At 40.2% G+C, this 17,038-nt stretch overlaps 2 protein-coding genes across 4 annotated transcripts; both read right to left on the bottom strand.

The window, feature by feature from the left end:
- Positions 1-5,145: 5,145 nt before the first annotated feature.
- ltb4r (leukotriene B4 receptor) lies at positions 5,146-10,283 on the bottom strand. 3 transcript variants are annotated; one of them, XM_056368329.1, is made up of 4 exons: positions 9,983-10,283; positions 7,016-7,563; positions 6,167-6,446; positions 5,146-6,037 (listed from the first exon to the last, which is right to left on the bottom strand). In XM_056368329.1, exons 1-4 carry the CDS (start codon positions 10,022-10,024, stop codon positions 5,672-5,674), a joined length of 1,236 nt encoding a protein of 411 aa, XP_056224304.1. In that variant the 5' UTR covers positions 10,025-10,283; the 3' UTR covers positions 5,146-5,671. The 3 variants fall into 3 exon arrangements, with proteins under 3 accessions (XP_056224304.1, XP_056224305.1, XP_056224306.1); XM_056368330.1 differs by lacking the exon at positions 9,983-10,283 and adding an exon at positions 8,165-9,874; XM_056368331.1 differs by lacking the exon at positions 9,983-10,283 and adding an exon at positions 8,438-9,874.
- A 23-nt stretch (positions 10,284-10,306) lies between these two features.
- On the bottom strand, positions 10,307-16,278 carry LOC130163991 (leukotriene B4 receptor 1-like). Its single transcript, XM_056368332.1, has 5 exons — positions 16,184-16,278; positions 13,281-13,826; positions 11,670-11,870; positions 11,473-11,516; positions 10,307-10,624 (listed from the first exon to the last, which is right to left on the bottom strand). The coding sequence occupies exons 2-5, from the start codon at positions 13,815-13,817 to the stop codon at positions 10,321-10,323; spliced, it is 1,086 nt and encodes a 361-aa protein (XP_056224307.1). The 5' UTR covers positions 13,818-13,826; positions 16,184-16,278; the 3' UTR covers positions 10,307-10,320.
- Between the last annotated feature and the right edge of the window lie 760 nt (positions 16,279-17,038).

Raw genomic sequence — 17,038 nt, 5'->3', positions numbered from 1 at the left:
TGAGAGCTGGAACAGGTGAAACAGGAACAGGTGTGAACGTAGGTGGGGGAAGATCAGTTGATAGAGTATGGGAGGCAGGTGAGCAGGTGGATCTGAAAGGTCAATAGAAACTCAAAGAATGAAGTTCTTCAAACTAGAACAAGACCATTAAGTTAGACTACTTTGGTTTTAATGAAATTATGTAGACCCAAATGATACGGAGTGACCCTGGGCAGTTATACAGTTTGCCCAGTTGATAATCCAGCCTTGATCACTAACACACTACAACTTGATTTGGTAGGTGTCCTGAAAATACAATACCTCAAAATCTAGCTAGCTAGGCCTTTAATGGCAAAACATTGTCTGTTAAATTTCAATTTGAATTCAAAAAGTCCCCACAGTCACATTTTCCCTTTGGTTTAAGAAAAACAACATTTCAGAGCTGGACTCTCTAAGGTGGAAACTTCTTGCAGTGTGTTCTTCATAGTGCTGGTACCCTGCTATAATTGAACCTGCTCTACTGCCTTGAACCCTACATGTTCACAATGCCATTGTGCCCTGGTTAGAGTCACTTGTTACACCCACACTGGTAGAGGAATCACTAAGGTTGGTGTCTACACAGAGACTTTTCTAAAAAGGGACTCCTATTACAACAGTTTAACACTCTGTGTTGACAGTGTGTTGGATATTTCCAAGCTATTTGATTGTAGAAATATTGGTGCTTTTCAAATATGTTTCTCCAAATCGGATAGGACTCATTATACTCTGACCTCTGTCGAGTACAAGGTGATGCAGACATTCAGGATTTCAAAACAGAAATGTGTTGACACATTCAGCTCTTACAGCATTGCTAAAGAGAGTGACTATCATGCATGTAACAACTGGTGAACTTGGGAGCAGTCAGTCATACAGTAATGACACGGTTGATAGTTAATTTTCTAGGAGAAGTTATGTTTATAAACGGAAAAAAAACCCTCAGGGGTCACAAGGGCACTCAATGGATGTTTGATGTCAAACTAAATAAGTGGAGTGACTATGTATGTGACATTTCCAGGAACGTAGCACTCACACTGTTCCTCCCTATACTGCCCCAGTTCTTCCCTTATCTTGGCTCTCCCTTTTTGTCCTGCCTTTGTTTGCACATTGTACTCTGACAAGCATGTGACAAGAGGGTGGGCCAGGTGACAATAGTTGCAGCAACAAATTATAGAGAGACACAAAAAGCAGGATGAAGAATTTTAGGCATGAGAAGATGAAGAGATTGAAGCAATAGAGAAAGTATGGACGGTGTTTAGCATAAAGGAATCCCAAGAACTCTACTCCAAAACCAAGTTATACAGAAACAGAAAAATAAATCCAGTTCCATTCTTGGATCATGTGTTAGTTATCTTCTGGCCTTGCATACACCCGCTTCCACGGCCCAAATCTGGCCCTTATACAGCTTGATAGTCAGATGCTACTTCCACACCTGAACCAATGCCGGCACACACACAGGACTGTGGATAACAGCCGGAATCTGCCCAGATGTGGAGATATATGGGCAAGTCTCGGGCCAAGGAGCCAGGCATATGTTGGGCCAGAATTTTCACTTTACTATCTACATCATATTTCAGACGCTAAAATTCATCACCACCTTCTTTCATCTCCCAAAGGATACACATCTCTTCTCTCACATCATCGCCTCATACTCCGACACCATCTCCACTCGCCTACATAGACTTCAGGAGAAAGAAATACTCCTGAGCTGCACCTTTCCCCTCCAAGGCAGCTCCTTCAAAGCTCATAGGCTAGTGCTGGTGGCTGCTTGTCAAAGCCCCAAAAGATTTGTTGGCTCAAAATAACAAAAATCAGGGTTGTAACAAAGGAACACTGTATTTGACATCAACATTCATGCTGGTGGTTTAAAATGGTGCCATTTGTAATAAACAAATGTGGGTACGTAAGTTTGCTGAAGCAAAGTGATACAAGCGTACCTGGTAGGGGTATGTATTTGTAAAAAGGCTACTTCCACCTGATTTCCTACATTTCCCAGTTTCCCTTTACTAGAATATTTCATAAACATGTTGCTATCAGCTGTTAGTTTTGTGGGTAGGAGGAGAAAGTAGTGTCAGTGACAGTCAGAGTTTTTCCAGTCATAGTGAGTCACTCCTTTACGCACTCTACAACGGATGTTTTGTGTTATGTTGAAAACCCTCACACAATGACATGCTTACCCAACATGCACTGCTGTTGTAAGTCCAAGGAAATTACGATTATGTGACAGTATCACATGAAGAGAAGACATTCAAGAGATTCTGTCCCAAAATGGAAAAAAAGCTGCTGTATGAGATATTCTGTTGATTAAGATGGAAATACATTTTTCAGGAGGGTGTCATTGGGCGGAGTCATAGTCTGTGGTATCGCCCAGCCCTGCATAAAGTCTCATAACACATATAGATTTCAGACTGTCATCCACTGTCATTTATTGGGTAGTTCTTATGCGGCAGCCTTCAGTTTTCTTCCCCATGACTCTTTGTCTTTTCCACACCTTTATCTCCTCTCTGTTAGCAGGAGGTGGGCACTATTTCCTGGAGGATTACAGAAGTCCAGTGAGGACATTGTGTGCCTTCTAGACATAGCATCCTTGGTCAATGAATCCATACTAGATTTCATCTACAGGGATCAGCCCAGAATAGAGTGATACAGCATCGACTTTCTGCAGGACAGAATGGATGCACGCTCTTATCTGGATGTTCTGGTCCTGGCAGAACTAAGCTTGTCCAGCTTGGGCTCTGCAGGAGAGGACTTTAAGGATGTACCCTGTCCTCTCCTGGACAGGCTGCATGTGAAGGAATCATTGTGTATAGAGAATTGAGTATTATCTCACTTATGTGGGTAAGTCATCCTCTTTTGATTCTTGGTGTAATGTCTCACTTTTGCTTTGGCGCCATCTGGTGGTAGTATCGTGAACAACACTATGGCAGACATCAAGCACGTGGCAGTCCATCCTCTCAAATGAGAGGATTTTCCTACATTTTTCATTTTTAAACACTTAACCTGAAATACTCTATTACTGACTATATTACACTTTGTCTACTCATGAAACATGATCATATGTTTTACATTGGGATCAAATTTTTTATTGGAACCCAGTTTTATTCTGATATGTGCTGTATTGACCATTTTATTCTCCATTCATAGCAAACTATGATACTCTAACTAATAATGTGGGGACTCTGAATTTTAGTGTCTCATACTTGGTCTTCAGGACAGTAGTGAGCTGGGTGGAAGAAGACCATTATGGTTTTGAAGTCCAGGTGAAGTTTTTTCCATGCAACACAATCTTTCCCTAACCTTAACCAAGTTAAGTAACTAAACATAACCATAAATACGTTTTATAATGCTGTAGTGTTCCCTACATGTTGAAAAAAAATCACCCCATATCCTTTTCATACATACTAAAAAGTGAAAAAAGGCTTTCAGGCTTTGTTTTCAGTGCCAAATATTATTTTCAATACTAAGATTTAATGTCACTGTCCTAGACCCATATTTACCATATTTAGGGTTGTTTTTGTGTGTGTGGGTTTGAATACTTTTCATTATGTTTGCAGTGTGTGTCTCCTACTCTGTTTTACTGGTTAACTTTTAAAGTCAAATCTATTTAAAGGTATTGTCTCAAGCTGTGAACACTTATCAGCGGGTCAATAAAAATATAAATTATGATGGTTTGGAAAAAGCTTTTAATCTTCAGGGTCTGAATAAAAATTCCTTGTCAAGTATAAACAAAAAGCAAAGTCACATGAAATCAATTTGTCACTCTGACATTAGTGTAAAAAAATTCTGAGTAAGTGAAATAATGTTTAATCTTCAGTCAACCACTTCTGTCCAAAATGATGCTAAATGAGGCCACCCAACCCACAACAAATAATCTTCTGCTTTGCTCAACAGATTTGTCCTACATATCAGTTAATAAAGCGGTGCGTTCACAAACAGCTTCCTGTCATCAATCAGAAGTGGGCTACAGTTAGATCTGAGTGTCTTCCATTTCATCACTAAGCGGGAAATGCTTTCAGATCTGCAAACGTCAGAGGGTGGTTTCTAACTTTTTTGTTCCGCTTTTATGTGAGTAAAGTAGCATTATTTGAACATGATGGTTACATAAATTGGGAATTTGATCTTTAGAGTCACAAAGAGAGAGAGGAAGGGAGGAAGATAAAACAGGGCAGGAAGGAAATTTGCAAACTGATACCATCATTCATGATGTCTCAATCGTCCATATCCTTCTGACATTGCAAATAATGGTAACTCACTTGATTTTTGCGTTCCATATTTGAGAGATTATAGTTTCTCGTGTGTGTGTGTGTGTGTGTGTGTGTGTGTGTTTTGACACCATACCCCCCCCCATTTTTAGTTTCCACCTCCATATCCACCTCAGATCAAAATCTAACCAAACCACAGTGCCAACATGCAAATGAAATCAACATCTACAAAAATGCTGAAACTACAAGACGTAACAATCAAAAAAAGGAAGAAAAAGAATTGCAAAGACTAAAAAAAAAAAAAAGATCATCATGCAACCCTAGAACAAAATCTCCCTGATAATTCACCATCATATAATTTCATCCATTTTATGATGGTTTGTGATGTCCTGCAGCAGCTATATGAGGATACAAATGAAAGTTTGTAACGTCGTTTAATGTACACTGGTTGGCGGCTCTTGCAGCATTAGGCCTTCCGTTTGCTAAGTAAGATGTTTACACTATCACTCAGCAACCAGTTAACAGTGATGAGGAAGTCACACCCTGGTCTCCAGTATGTGATACGATGCTAAGCTCTCTAGATTTCCATTCACTGTCTATACTGGCTATAAATGTGACTTGTGTCCTGTGAAGTTCCATTCTTCTCATTTGTTCAGTGACACTCAGAACCGTAGAGGAGATGGAGGAGGAGGTGGTAACTAGGCCATTTAAGACAGATGTTACGAAACAGTGGACAGAGTGATCCACAAAACAGTGAAGGGAGGGACAACTTTGGTGAAATGTTTCTGAAGCAATGTTCTATTCAATGTGCTGAACATTGCATAACTAACGGTGTACAGTAATGTCACATATCAGCAAAAAGGACAATGACTTTTGCAAGCCAGTGCTTTGTGTTGACACAACAGAAGAAACAACAGCTTTGTTCATTTGACAAATTTTATTTATTTTTTGACTACAAAGTGGCCATACACATTACTATTACATAAAAACAAAAACATTTTGAGGCCAGTTACACAAGACATAACAAAATGATTTAAATAAAGGTGCTAGGTGTTAAAACCATGGCATAACATTTTAAAAAATATATATGTGATAATTTACATTATAAACGATAATGTACATAAAGTCACTGCTATAGAAAACCAAACATTTTTTTTTTTTTTTTTTTAAATGACTGGAAAAAAATATGACTGGAAATATATGAAATATAAAAACAAATGATAATGATTCAGGAATTATCACCATATATTATTATAGCTTTAGTTGTTGCCATTACGGTGCTGATCCCTCTCCTGATGCTGTTTTATCCCTTGATAAACAACATTGTTCAGTTGAATACTTAATGTAATAAAGCTTATGGGCCGAAAAGCTCAAAAATACAAAATCATGAGTCAAGGTAGTTTGTATCTAATTCATTCATTCACAAAGGTAGTCCAAGGAAAATGGCTTAAGCGCTAATCTAGCTGCTGTACACTGCCCAGAGTCTCGGCCTCTTTTCCCGCCTCGCTGTAGCTCCTGTCCTTGCTCTTGCTTTTGAAAGGCTTCCCAAGTTTGACTGACAGCGCGTGCAGGGCAGAGCTCTCGTCCGGGGAGCTGCCGCGGCCACTGCGGGTGAAGGACGTGCTTCTGCTCTCAGAGTTGGTGGCCTCAAACAGTTTGCCCATGAAGCTGAGGCCGGCCTGGCGGATGTGGGAGCTGCCGGCGAACACGTAGAGGATGGGGTTGACAGCACTGCTGAAATAGGCGAAGGCTGTGACATTTGGGCGGGCTGTACGAGCAGCGTCCGTCACTGATTTGCTGCCTTGCAACATACCAGCCACCTGAGGGAGGGGGAGGAAAGAAGGAAACAGGGAGACGGTGAATTCACACTCATTAATCACTACTTTTCATGGCAGAAACAATGCATCTGAACATGCATGCATTTCCAACAAAAAGTTCAATCAAGTCACCTCTATGATGTTGACGATGTGATAGGGCAGCCAGAAGATTGCAAAGGCACAAATGATCATCAGGATCAGACGGCTGCCTTGTCCTCTGCGGTGGAACATAGCACTTCTCAGGCGGCAGATGACGGAGGCGTAACAGGTGTTGATGAGGGAGAAGGGCACCAGGCAGCCCATGACGGTCTCAAAAATGTACTGGAAGACCTGATGACCCATGCTCTCCCAGTGGTACGGGATACAAAAGTTCAAAGTGACGTTGTGTGATAAGAAGGTCTTCTTCAGATTACTGTGGGAGAAGCAGATGAGGAAAAACACACATAGAAAGTGAGTGTGAGGATACACACACATAGCCAAATACTGCGTTGACTCAGTTTGGATGCTTTAAGTGCCTTTAATCTGACACCACTTGTGCTTCCTAGTTTTGTTGTTGCTAAATTCCCATGTCTCGTGCAAACTTGCCTTGCAGCAGAGCTCAAGAAAAAAACAAACATCCATGAATGCTGCTCAAAACGTAAAGACAGAAACTTCAAATCACCTCTGGCACAACCCAAACAAATGTGTGCAACTTTCTGTGTTGAAGTTTGTTTTTTTTTTGTTTTTTTTATGGTTTGCAACTTTTATGTATAAAATAAGGAAAAATTCAAGATCCATTTGTTGTTTTATGGGCTACTATCCCCTTTTACAGTGTACAGAAGTCTTTATTGAGTGACATTGATTAGATGAGGTTGTGCTGATTCTGAATCTGTGTAGCACTTAGTGAAATGTTAAAAAAATGACAATAAGGCAAAACGCAAAAACAACACAACAATTATGATCTTAGTAGGCTCAAAGGTACGAAGGAAAATTAAGTCTTACCTGCGGTAAAAAGGCATCGGCAGTGACAGGATGAACGCCGTCACCCAGACCACCAGCAGGAGAACCAGCAGGGAGCGCTTGGTCCTCATCCTCTGGGACAGAAAAGGCCGTGAAACAGCCAACCAGCGGTCCATGCTCATCAGGCAGATGAGGTAGATGGAAACGTACATGTTAACACTGGACAGGTAATGAACCAGCTTGCATGCTGCTGTGCCAAACTCCCAGCCCCGGCCTCCAGCCAGGTACCGCAGGAAAAGAGGGGCACTGAGCAGCACGAAAGCGTCCGCCAGAGCCAGGTTCAGCACCAACAAACAAGTCACTGAGCGCTTCTTCACCTGGCAGAACACCGACCAAACCACAAACAGGTTCCCCGGGAAGCCCAGCACAAATGCCAGGGTCAGGATAACGATGCCAACCTGGGCTGAGATGCTGATGGGTAAAGAAAAGGGAGCCATGGAGGACTGCTGCATGGTAGTGATATTGGATGCCATCGGGAACACCTCTGAAGACTCTGAGTTTGGCTTTGACAACTGTGAGATTGAGTCAGCCTTTGAAAAGACAAACAGACAGGAAGGATATGTCGTATTAAGGTTTGTGACACGTAAATGCGTGTCAGTGCTGCATAACGTTGCACAATTGGCTTTTTTTTCCTTTTTTTTTTTTATATCTGTATGACTGTATCTCAGAGTTAACAGAGTTAAGGAATTTTTCTCAAATAATCAGACAAGCTCAAGGGAGGTCAAAGGTTAGATGGTAGGAAACAACACTGTATCACTTAATATCTGATAGCATGATCAATGTTTATTGTGCAAGATTTCTGCAGCAAACAAATGGAACATTAAATTTAGTGGCATTGAAATGCAGCAAGCAATTAAGCACCATCCAACAAACAATCTATTTACTTATTTTTTATCGCCAGAATTTTGTCTTTATTGGTTCTTTTCTTACAAATAAATTCATAAAGGAGAGGAAAGCTTGACATTTCCTTTTGGGATGTCAAAATTCAGCTTTCCCTTTCTTTCATATACCTACGAGTCATAATAAATCTTGCAACAGAGAGGTCATAAGTGTTAAATCTGTTTTACAGCACAAAAAGACCAAAAAACAAACAAACAAACAAACAAACAAAAAAGAAACAAAAAAACTCACCATAAAGTTTTTAAAACACATGTTTTGCAGAAAGCTTTGTGTTACAAAAAATATATAATCCTCAAATAGTCAGGTGAAATGTTCATGAGCTGTATTTAAATATTACATTTAAATATTTGTTTCAGACTTTTCGCATTGCCTCCTTTATTTTACAAAAATTCATATTGACAAAATTAAATGTGAAAAAAAGATCTAAATATTTTTCTCAAACAACCAAAGTTTTGCTATTAGAGTATTGTGATAAGCTGAATTGTATAAAACTCACAAACTGACCTTCAACTGTACATCTCTTTAAAATCCAACACAGTAAATTCACACCAAAAGTTTACCAAGTTCCAGTTATCTTACACTGTATCTGATTTACTGCTATGATAGGTTTCTCTCTTTACTTTGAAGGCTGTGTGTGGAGAGAAAAATTATTGCGTAAGAGGGATCATGTGAGGGGAAACCTGACCACAGGAAGCCAGTCGACTGGGTTTTGCCGTCCTTCCTCCTACACATCTCACACTTTTGTATTCTACAGCTGCAGAGTGTTGCATAAAAAAAATAGGTGATACAGCTATGCGTGCCCCCTTTTTGTTGACACGGCATCTGCTGCTCCTTGAGGAGATTCATTAGCTCTGCGGTCATTCAGAAGAAAAGACATAACGACTGTAAAATGTTTTGACTAAGCAACTGTGAAGCTAACTGACACCGACAGTGTGAAACAGACAACAGCAGAGATCATACAGTCATTAAATGTTGTGAAACTGATGGTGTCATTTTTTAAGGAAAAGCAGGAACGAACAGCACAAGATACAGTCATGAGGGTGAATAAGTGAGGGGGTGAATATTCCGGTAAAAAGACAGGCCCTTGTTGATACATGACTTTTATTCATACGTCTGTTGTGTACATTGTCTTCTTTCTTGCACCAGACTTTTTTTGAGTGATTTACATCATAATCCTCTTTCCACATGTCTCAAGTTGCTTATGAGGTACAGGATGTATTCAATTGCTTAACGAATTTGTGATGTTTCAGGAAAAGATTGTTCAATCCATTTTGTATTTTTCCTGTATTTCATTTTTTAACTGTCGGCATGCTCACAGTGAAATTCCAGTTCAGGGCTAATCAATATTTTCATGTCAACAATGGACCAAATGACTGCTTAAGGGCTCCCTTGCAGTGACGACACACAGAGATTAATCACCGAAGTCTGGAGTTCCCATCAACGCCATTGAAGCACACTTTGTGGTTTGGTTCACTTTCATCACTCTCAACAAATCTCGTTGCTAGTCACACAGAGGAGCAGCTTGCAGTGAAACCCACTACCTACTCAGTACCAAACAGCAGGAAGACGAAGTTAGCGGCTAGCTGGTGAACGAAGTGGAGCGTTTAGCAGCTTAAGAGTCATATGTTTCTCACAGGAGTTGGTTGAGAAAAATACATTCATGCAGCTTTAATGACAGTAAAAGATGAGAAAAATTGCAGAATCTTGCAGCACATATTCATGAATCTGAATGTTGTGGATACAAAATGAAGTGCCTCTGTCGAACCTGAACTCTCAACTTCACTCTACTCACCTCTCAGCTCATCACTGAGGTATAACAGTATTCGCTGTTCCAGTCCGTTTATAACGTTTCTGTGCTTGTCAGGCATTTTTACAAGTAAAACATCGCATAAAGAAAATTACACAGACAAATCTTGCAAATTTACAGTGAACATGAACAGGAAACACTCTCTTTGGATGAATGTTGTGTTTAACAGGTTTTTTGTGGTGGTGAAGCATCCTGGATAATACTCCACAATGTCTTTATGAAACAGTTAACAAGGCTCATACCTCATTGTAAATGATTGTTGTGAGGTTGAAGCAACACCTCATGCACAAAAATGTAACTTCAGGACGCCTCCGGCAGCAGGCTGTTCCAGGAGCAGTATGCCAAGTCACATCCCTTTCAAAGTTTGTAACAGTCTCATCTGGCAGCTGGATTCACATTATGCAACAGCTGAATCTCTTCTTGACTGGCAGGACCCAGCTGAGCACGATGAACCCGTAAATCTTGTTAAAATTAAAAGTTGCTTGTGACTGGACAGAGCAAGCAAGCAAGGCCTGAGCGCTTTCATTTTTCCCTCCAGGGCAACAACATCAGCATCAGACCTGCTGCCACCTGTTGTCCTCTACTTGCCATTCTTCACTGGTTTGTTATTGGTGCTGGAGTTGGTGACAGAGTCCGGATCTTTGTCCTTTAGCATAACTGCATCAATATCTCTGTCTTTTTCGCGGCTGTTCTGGCTGTTCTGTCGGCTCTTCCTGGTGGCGGAGTCCAGCCCCGTGCCCTCAAACAAACGGGCCATGAACGCCAACCCTTCTCGCCGGATGTAAGACTTTCCTGCGAAGAAGTACAGCACCGGGTTCACACAGCTGCTGATGAAGGCTATGGAGGAAGTGACAGCACGACTGCTTTGCCATATTTTACGCAGCCTGAAGGGTGGGGAAGTGAGCAGAGCATTTTATTAGAGAGATGAAACTACAGCAAAATGTAAAACATGTTTGATTTTTATCAAAATGCACATGAAAAGGTCACAGACAAATATATTACTAGCTTTAGCCTACGAACCATTAGTGGTGTCTGGCAATGCACAAGTTGCATACTATAATTTTAAATTCAATTTAAAGAAATAATCTTTCATTATGGGAAATACAGTCATTCACTTTCTTTGTGGGAGTTAGGTAAAACATTGATATCAGGTCTGTAATTTTAAGCCAGTAGGCGATTAGCTTAGTTTAGCAGAAAGACTGGAAACAGGAGGAAACAACTAGTCTGGCTCTTAAGCTAAACACTACACCTACTAGCACTTATTGTTGTTTATTTTTAATGAACAACACTTTATCCATGTGCCCAGGACTTGTGTTCTTCAGCAACAAGACCAGCTGTCATTTGCAAACAGATACAGCACGCAATTCTCAGTAAAACCACTTGTAGTTTTTGTGTAGAGTTTAAAAAACATGACATACATAAATATATATATATATATTTTTTTTTTTTGTTTTTTTTTTTTTTTTTTTTGTTGTTTTTTTTACTTTGGAGAAGGTCAGACTAGCAGTTTCCAGCTGCTTCCAGGATGCGAAGCTAAGCTAATTGTCTCCTATCTCCTATCACTTAATGTACACGCCTAAGAGTAGAATCAGTCTTCCAATCTAACTCCGAAATGTTGAACTGCATTTGACTCATTTCTTCTCTGACCTGTAGACTGTGAACAGGAAGACATCAAAATCTTAATATTAGCTATAAAAGTAAGATGCATTCAAATTGTTGAGTCATCACTTACGTCTGTTTTTTTCCTGAACCATCTGGACACAAAGCCCATGTAACCTGAGGGCAATACAAAATAGTTTAGTTCATAACAATAAAAAATGTAATGATCAGCAACTCTTTATGCTTTTATAAATGATATTAAACCTGCATGCAAGCGGAATGGATTTAAAGACTGTATTATGCTCCATATCTATGATACGTGTGACATACCTGCACTATGTTGATGATGTGGTAGGGCAACCACAAGAGGCAGAAAGTCAACACGATGGCCAGGATGAGCTTCTCACTGCGAATTCGGCGGCGGAATTTGGTCTGTCTGATCCGACGCAAGATACAGATGTAGCTGACTATAATGACGCTATAGGGAATTAAAAACCCCAACACAAGCTCCAGCGTGTACTGGAAGACCACCTGTGATGAAGACATATGATGAGCATAGAGGGACATAGAATTGACTGACATGTATTATGTGAAATCACAATCTGGCCCCAAAAGGGCAAAATAAAAAAAAAGATTAAAAGACAGGAGAAGAAAGAGCCAGCAACACTACATATGTCTGAAAAGGACTTAGCTTAGCATGAAGTGTGAATTATAGTGTGGAAATAGCTAGCATGCCCCTAAATGTCTGAGATTCCCTGACAGGCAGGGCATCGGTGTGTTTGAAACAAAGTGCTATCAGATTATTTAACAGCATCTGAAACCACGCTTTGCCTCTGGACAGGGTCGGAATATGGTCTGATGTCTAATCGCTCCATTCCCTCTTCCCCCCTTGTTCTCCCTTGTTCACTTTTCAAAGGAAAAGGAAAACATGTTCAAGCAATCTAAGGCAAGTCCAGTTGTCTTTGAGTCTCGCAGTTCTACGTATCCTGTGACCTGGGCTGTGACCTATTGTGCAAGTTACTTGATCAATTACTCATTACACATTAGTCACTGAAAAAGTAATTACATTACTAATTATTTAGTATCAAAGGTAATACTTTACACTTGAGAAAACAGAAAATGAGACATTAAGATTCAAAAAGCAAGCATCCCTACAATTTAGAGGAACTCATTGCATATCCAGTAGCTAACTTAGCCTCAGAGACTGCACACAGCTCTGCAGAAGCCTCGACCTCAGCTGCACGGTTCACACACCCTCCAACTCTAGACAAAACTAGGTGACTCCTGTAAATAGACATACCCATGGCTAATATTAGCAAACCATTTCTCTAAGTAGAGGCTACCTTCTTCCTCCCACCTGCAGCCGGGCCACCAAACTAGTCCCAGAACAGTTTATCTATTGGAAGAAGAGACTGATTGACTGCTGAAAACTTTACTGAATTTCATGTTTTAATCCCTGACACTACGCCTTACTAAAAATCACATTACTGTAAGGCCTTACTTCTGCCCAACTCTGGACCTGAATAACTGATTACTTTAGCAAATTAGACTATTTTCCCAATTTGCGATTGTTGGTTCCTAAATTCTTGGAGGCATTTTCCATTTTACTAAATGTCTTGAACACTTTGGGCAACCATATTTTGATGATAAAATATCAGCCCACAGGATGTAACATTTCTGCAGCTACTACAGCAATATGGTAAAGTTAAACAGCAAAATGTGGTTAAGTGGTAATGAGTTCTGACTCTTTGTTCGATTCAACCTTGTTCAAAGCCTGTTCCCAGATGTGCAGCGTTCCTATGATTGTGTTTAAGCTCATACTGATGCAGAATAAAAACCATCATTCTTTTGTATTCAAATTTGGAGGACTGTGCAGCCTTGGCGGTGAGTGTGTTGTAGTTATTGACAGTATGAAGACAATAGAGGATCTTGTTCACTCACATGGTTTTCTGAAGAATGGAATGATTCGCACACCGTGGTATTCCCAAACTTCTTCACGTCTCTGTAGATAATTGCAGGAACAGAGGCGACCATCACAAGCACCCACACCACTGCCAGCATCCGCAGTACAGTCCTCCGGCCGTTGATAGCGCTGATGCGCTGCGGCCACAAGACTGCCAGCAGCCTGTAGAGGCTCATCAGCATAATGAGATGGATGGAGGCATACATGTTGGCCAGACACAGGTAAAACAGGATCTTACACATCACTTCTTTAAATACCCAATTCTTCATAATAAGGTAAATAATGAAGAACGGGGTGAGAGCCATCAGAGAGCCATCAGCAAAAGCTAGGTTGACGATGAGGAGAGTGGTGACGGACTGCTTTCGAGCACGCGCCAGGATGCTCCAGATGACAAAGACATTTCCAGGGAAGCCCAAGAGAAAGACAAGGCTCAGGATGAGGGCGCCTATAGTGGTGGCAGTTTTGTTATCCACGACGGTGTCATTTGATACACCGGTGATGTTGGCCGGAGTCATCTTTCTTACCTGCCAAAGGGAAAATATTGGTGAATGATTTTCTTCAAAGATTTCACTCAGTGCATTTATTTCTACCTTTTAAGGGACAGAAAAACAGAAAAAAATTCAGAGCAGCAATACTTCTTCAGGGTAACCAGGGCACGACAGTGACTCGGTATCGGAACATGACAAGACGGTCTGGAAAACAAGAGGGTTGTTTTTGAAATTCAAAATCAATGTAAGATAGTGTTTACATAGCGGTTTCCCTAAAACGTTAGTAGAATATCTCTCCTGAAACTAACCCACTGCATCACAAAGTGACTCAGAGATTTTCTGACAAATAAAGCATGTCAGCTATGAAGCCTATGCCATGTTTTATCTGGCACAAGCCTCACTTTTGAAAATATAAGTATGTATTTCTTCATGAAAGCGTGGGAGTGTGGTGCAAGTGTAACAGGTTTTAACGAGGATTCTTAATTCCTGAACAACGAGACCAGACACGAGTGGAGAACAACAGTCACAATGTTGGTGCCAGTATTTGAGCAATGATATTCTCTCTCTCTCTTTCTCTTTTGGCCTGACAGGGTAAATTTATTTGTAGTACCATCCAGACACAAAAGCATCAAATTTAAGATGTTTTAGAAATGTTTTAGAATATTTAGAAATATAATGAAGAGGTCATTTAAGGTAGAATGACATGATGTAAAATGCAAATAGTCTACAACAAAAATAAAGAAAAATACATTAAGTCCACTTCAGGAAATTAGCTGTAACCCTCTTTTTAAAGAAATGACCTATTAACAGAAACAAGTTGGATTGAATATGAGTTCAGAAATCTGAATTAACCATCAGCACTCATACAACAGGCAATGGTCATGTGTTTATCCTGTAGGCTGCTGCTAGGCAACATTATGTGTTATAGCCATTTTGAGTTCCTGGAACAGGTTTCAAAAAAATGACATGTCATCACTTGTTTGACATATTTTGACTATTAAGAGCACACCCTGAAGACTGCCGCTCAGTGTCAGTGCCCTTTACTTGTAATCAGATATTCACACCCAAACCTGCTAACCCAACCTGTTTGATATCTGTTAGCAACTTGCGCTGTAATTATAGATCATTACAGGGTAAATCAGTGTGTAATTGGGTCTAGTGGTGGGTGAGAGCACAACGGGTGATATGAGAGGTACAAACAGCAGAGCTAATGATTGCATTCTATCATTTGCTGTGTTTTGAAGACATTTTATCTTAGTACAGCTCCTATAGCCAAGCATATATAGAGAGAGTACAGTACAAGCTGTGTGAGGAAGCTAAAGTAAATCTAAATTCATCATTTAAATAATAGTTCATCAGAAGATTTATATCCTGATAAATAGATTATAATGGAGCCAGATTAATTCAGTTTATTTATAGTGCACATTTTAATCTATTAATGTTGACCAATAGAAATTGAAAAAATAATTTGATCAATTAGAATAGATAAAAATAATATAGAATTGCTAGGAATACATACACTATTTTCGTTTGAAAGTAAACATTAAATTTAAGCAAATAATGTAAAAGTCTTTACTTTTTTCCGCTTCTCGCAGCCTAGTGTTTCAAGAGTATTGTAGACGCTCCTACAGTTTTCAAATAAAATACTGTTGTAGACAAAGTGTGCTTTCAAGATTTCACAAGAAGATAGGGACAAAGACGTGAAACCACATGGCCAATGTTTACAGAAAGCCGGTCAAACCACATTGACAGTGGCATCAAAGCAGCAGCAGCAGGCGGTGAAACTGTGTCATATTGTGCAAGGCCCCAACAGTAACACATACCAGCTACAAAGAGCTTTTTGATGTCATTGCCTTTTTGAATTTTCTTTTTTTTGTTCCTCTTGTGGCTGTCTGTTTCTCTCTTTCTTCCCATTTTTATGATCATTTGTACAAACAGAACCTGTAAAACAAGTGACCACATCACGCACTATAAAAACTGACTCACTCAAAAGGTGTGTATGTGTGTATTCTGTGACTCACGCACATGCCTGCTAAAACACTCCCGTTCTGCCAATGCATACAGAAATTGTACAACACGCAGAATAATAACATAACTACACATATTTAGTTGCACAGACTGACCTGGTCATATTTGAATAAATCACAGTTGTCAAATGAACCTTAAAATATGTCTCAGGGCACATGAAAACACTTATGTATATTCTTATATACAGCAACAGATTGCAGAAAAAAACTCCTGAAAATCCTCAAGAAGAAAAACAAATGTTCCAATTTCCTCCTTCAACAGTAGCAGCAAAGCTTTGATTGAATGCAGTGATTTGTTGCAGATGTAAACACAGTGTTGCTACTGACAGAAGCCGATACACGCTCATGAATGAGAGACAGACTCACCAAAGACACCGAATGGAAATCCCACCAGAAGAAAAGAGGACACCAAGAGCTGGAAGAGAAGTCTGGAGATGTTGCACTTGTGTTTTCTTCCTCTTCTTTTTACTCTTTCTTTCCCCCCCCACATTTTCCACCCACCCACTTGCGCTCTCTCTCTCTCGCGTTCTCTATTGATTTGTCATGCTTGCTGTAACATGTAGTGCAGTGAGAGGGGAAGGCGTGCCCCTCTTTACCTGGCTTGCCTGCAGCCTGTCGACATCCTCACATGTTGACCGAAGAATTCCATCTGCGTAAAGTCGACGTAAAGGGTTATTTCACCCAAAGTACAGAATGATTTCTTTCCTTTCCCTTGAAGAAGTCATAAAAAAACAAACAAATATGAGCATGAATCTGCAGCTAAAACATCCACCACTATTCTGCAAAGGCTTCCCACAAGGTTTCAGAACCGGTGCTACAGGGATTTGCTGCCGTCCAGCTACAAGATTATTAGTGAGGTAGGGGCAATGATGTTGGGCCTCGCTCTCAGTTGACTCCAGTTCCAGTTCAAGTTCGTCTGTCAGGTTTTGAATGGGGTGGACGTCAGGAATCTGTGCAGGCCAATCAAGTTCTGCCACACCAAAGTATTCAGACCAATTTTTATATGCTTGGAGGCATTGTTATGTTCAAACAGGAAAGCGCCTTCCATCTCCCGCTCCCACAAAGCAAGAAACACACTGTCATCTAACACACTATAGCATTAAGACTGAGGGGCTGAGCCCAATCAATACAAACCAGTCTCAGTCATGTGTATCTTTGTAAGTAGGGCAAGTGAAAAATATATAGTATATAGAATAGTTTATGTGTTGGATGAAATAACCC

Source organism: Seriola aureovittata, chromosome 23, assembly GCF_021018895.1.
Source record: "Seriola aureovittata isolate HTS-2021-v1 ecotype China chromosome 23, ASM2101889v1, whole genome shotgun sequence".
Classification (NCBI taxonomy): domain Eukaryota; kingdom Metazoa; phylum Chordata; class Actinopteri; order Carangiformes; family Carangidae; genus Seriola; species Seriola aureovittata.
This window is presented reverse-complemented; position numbering and strand designations above follow the sequence as displayed.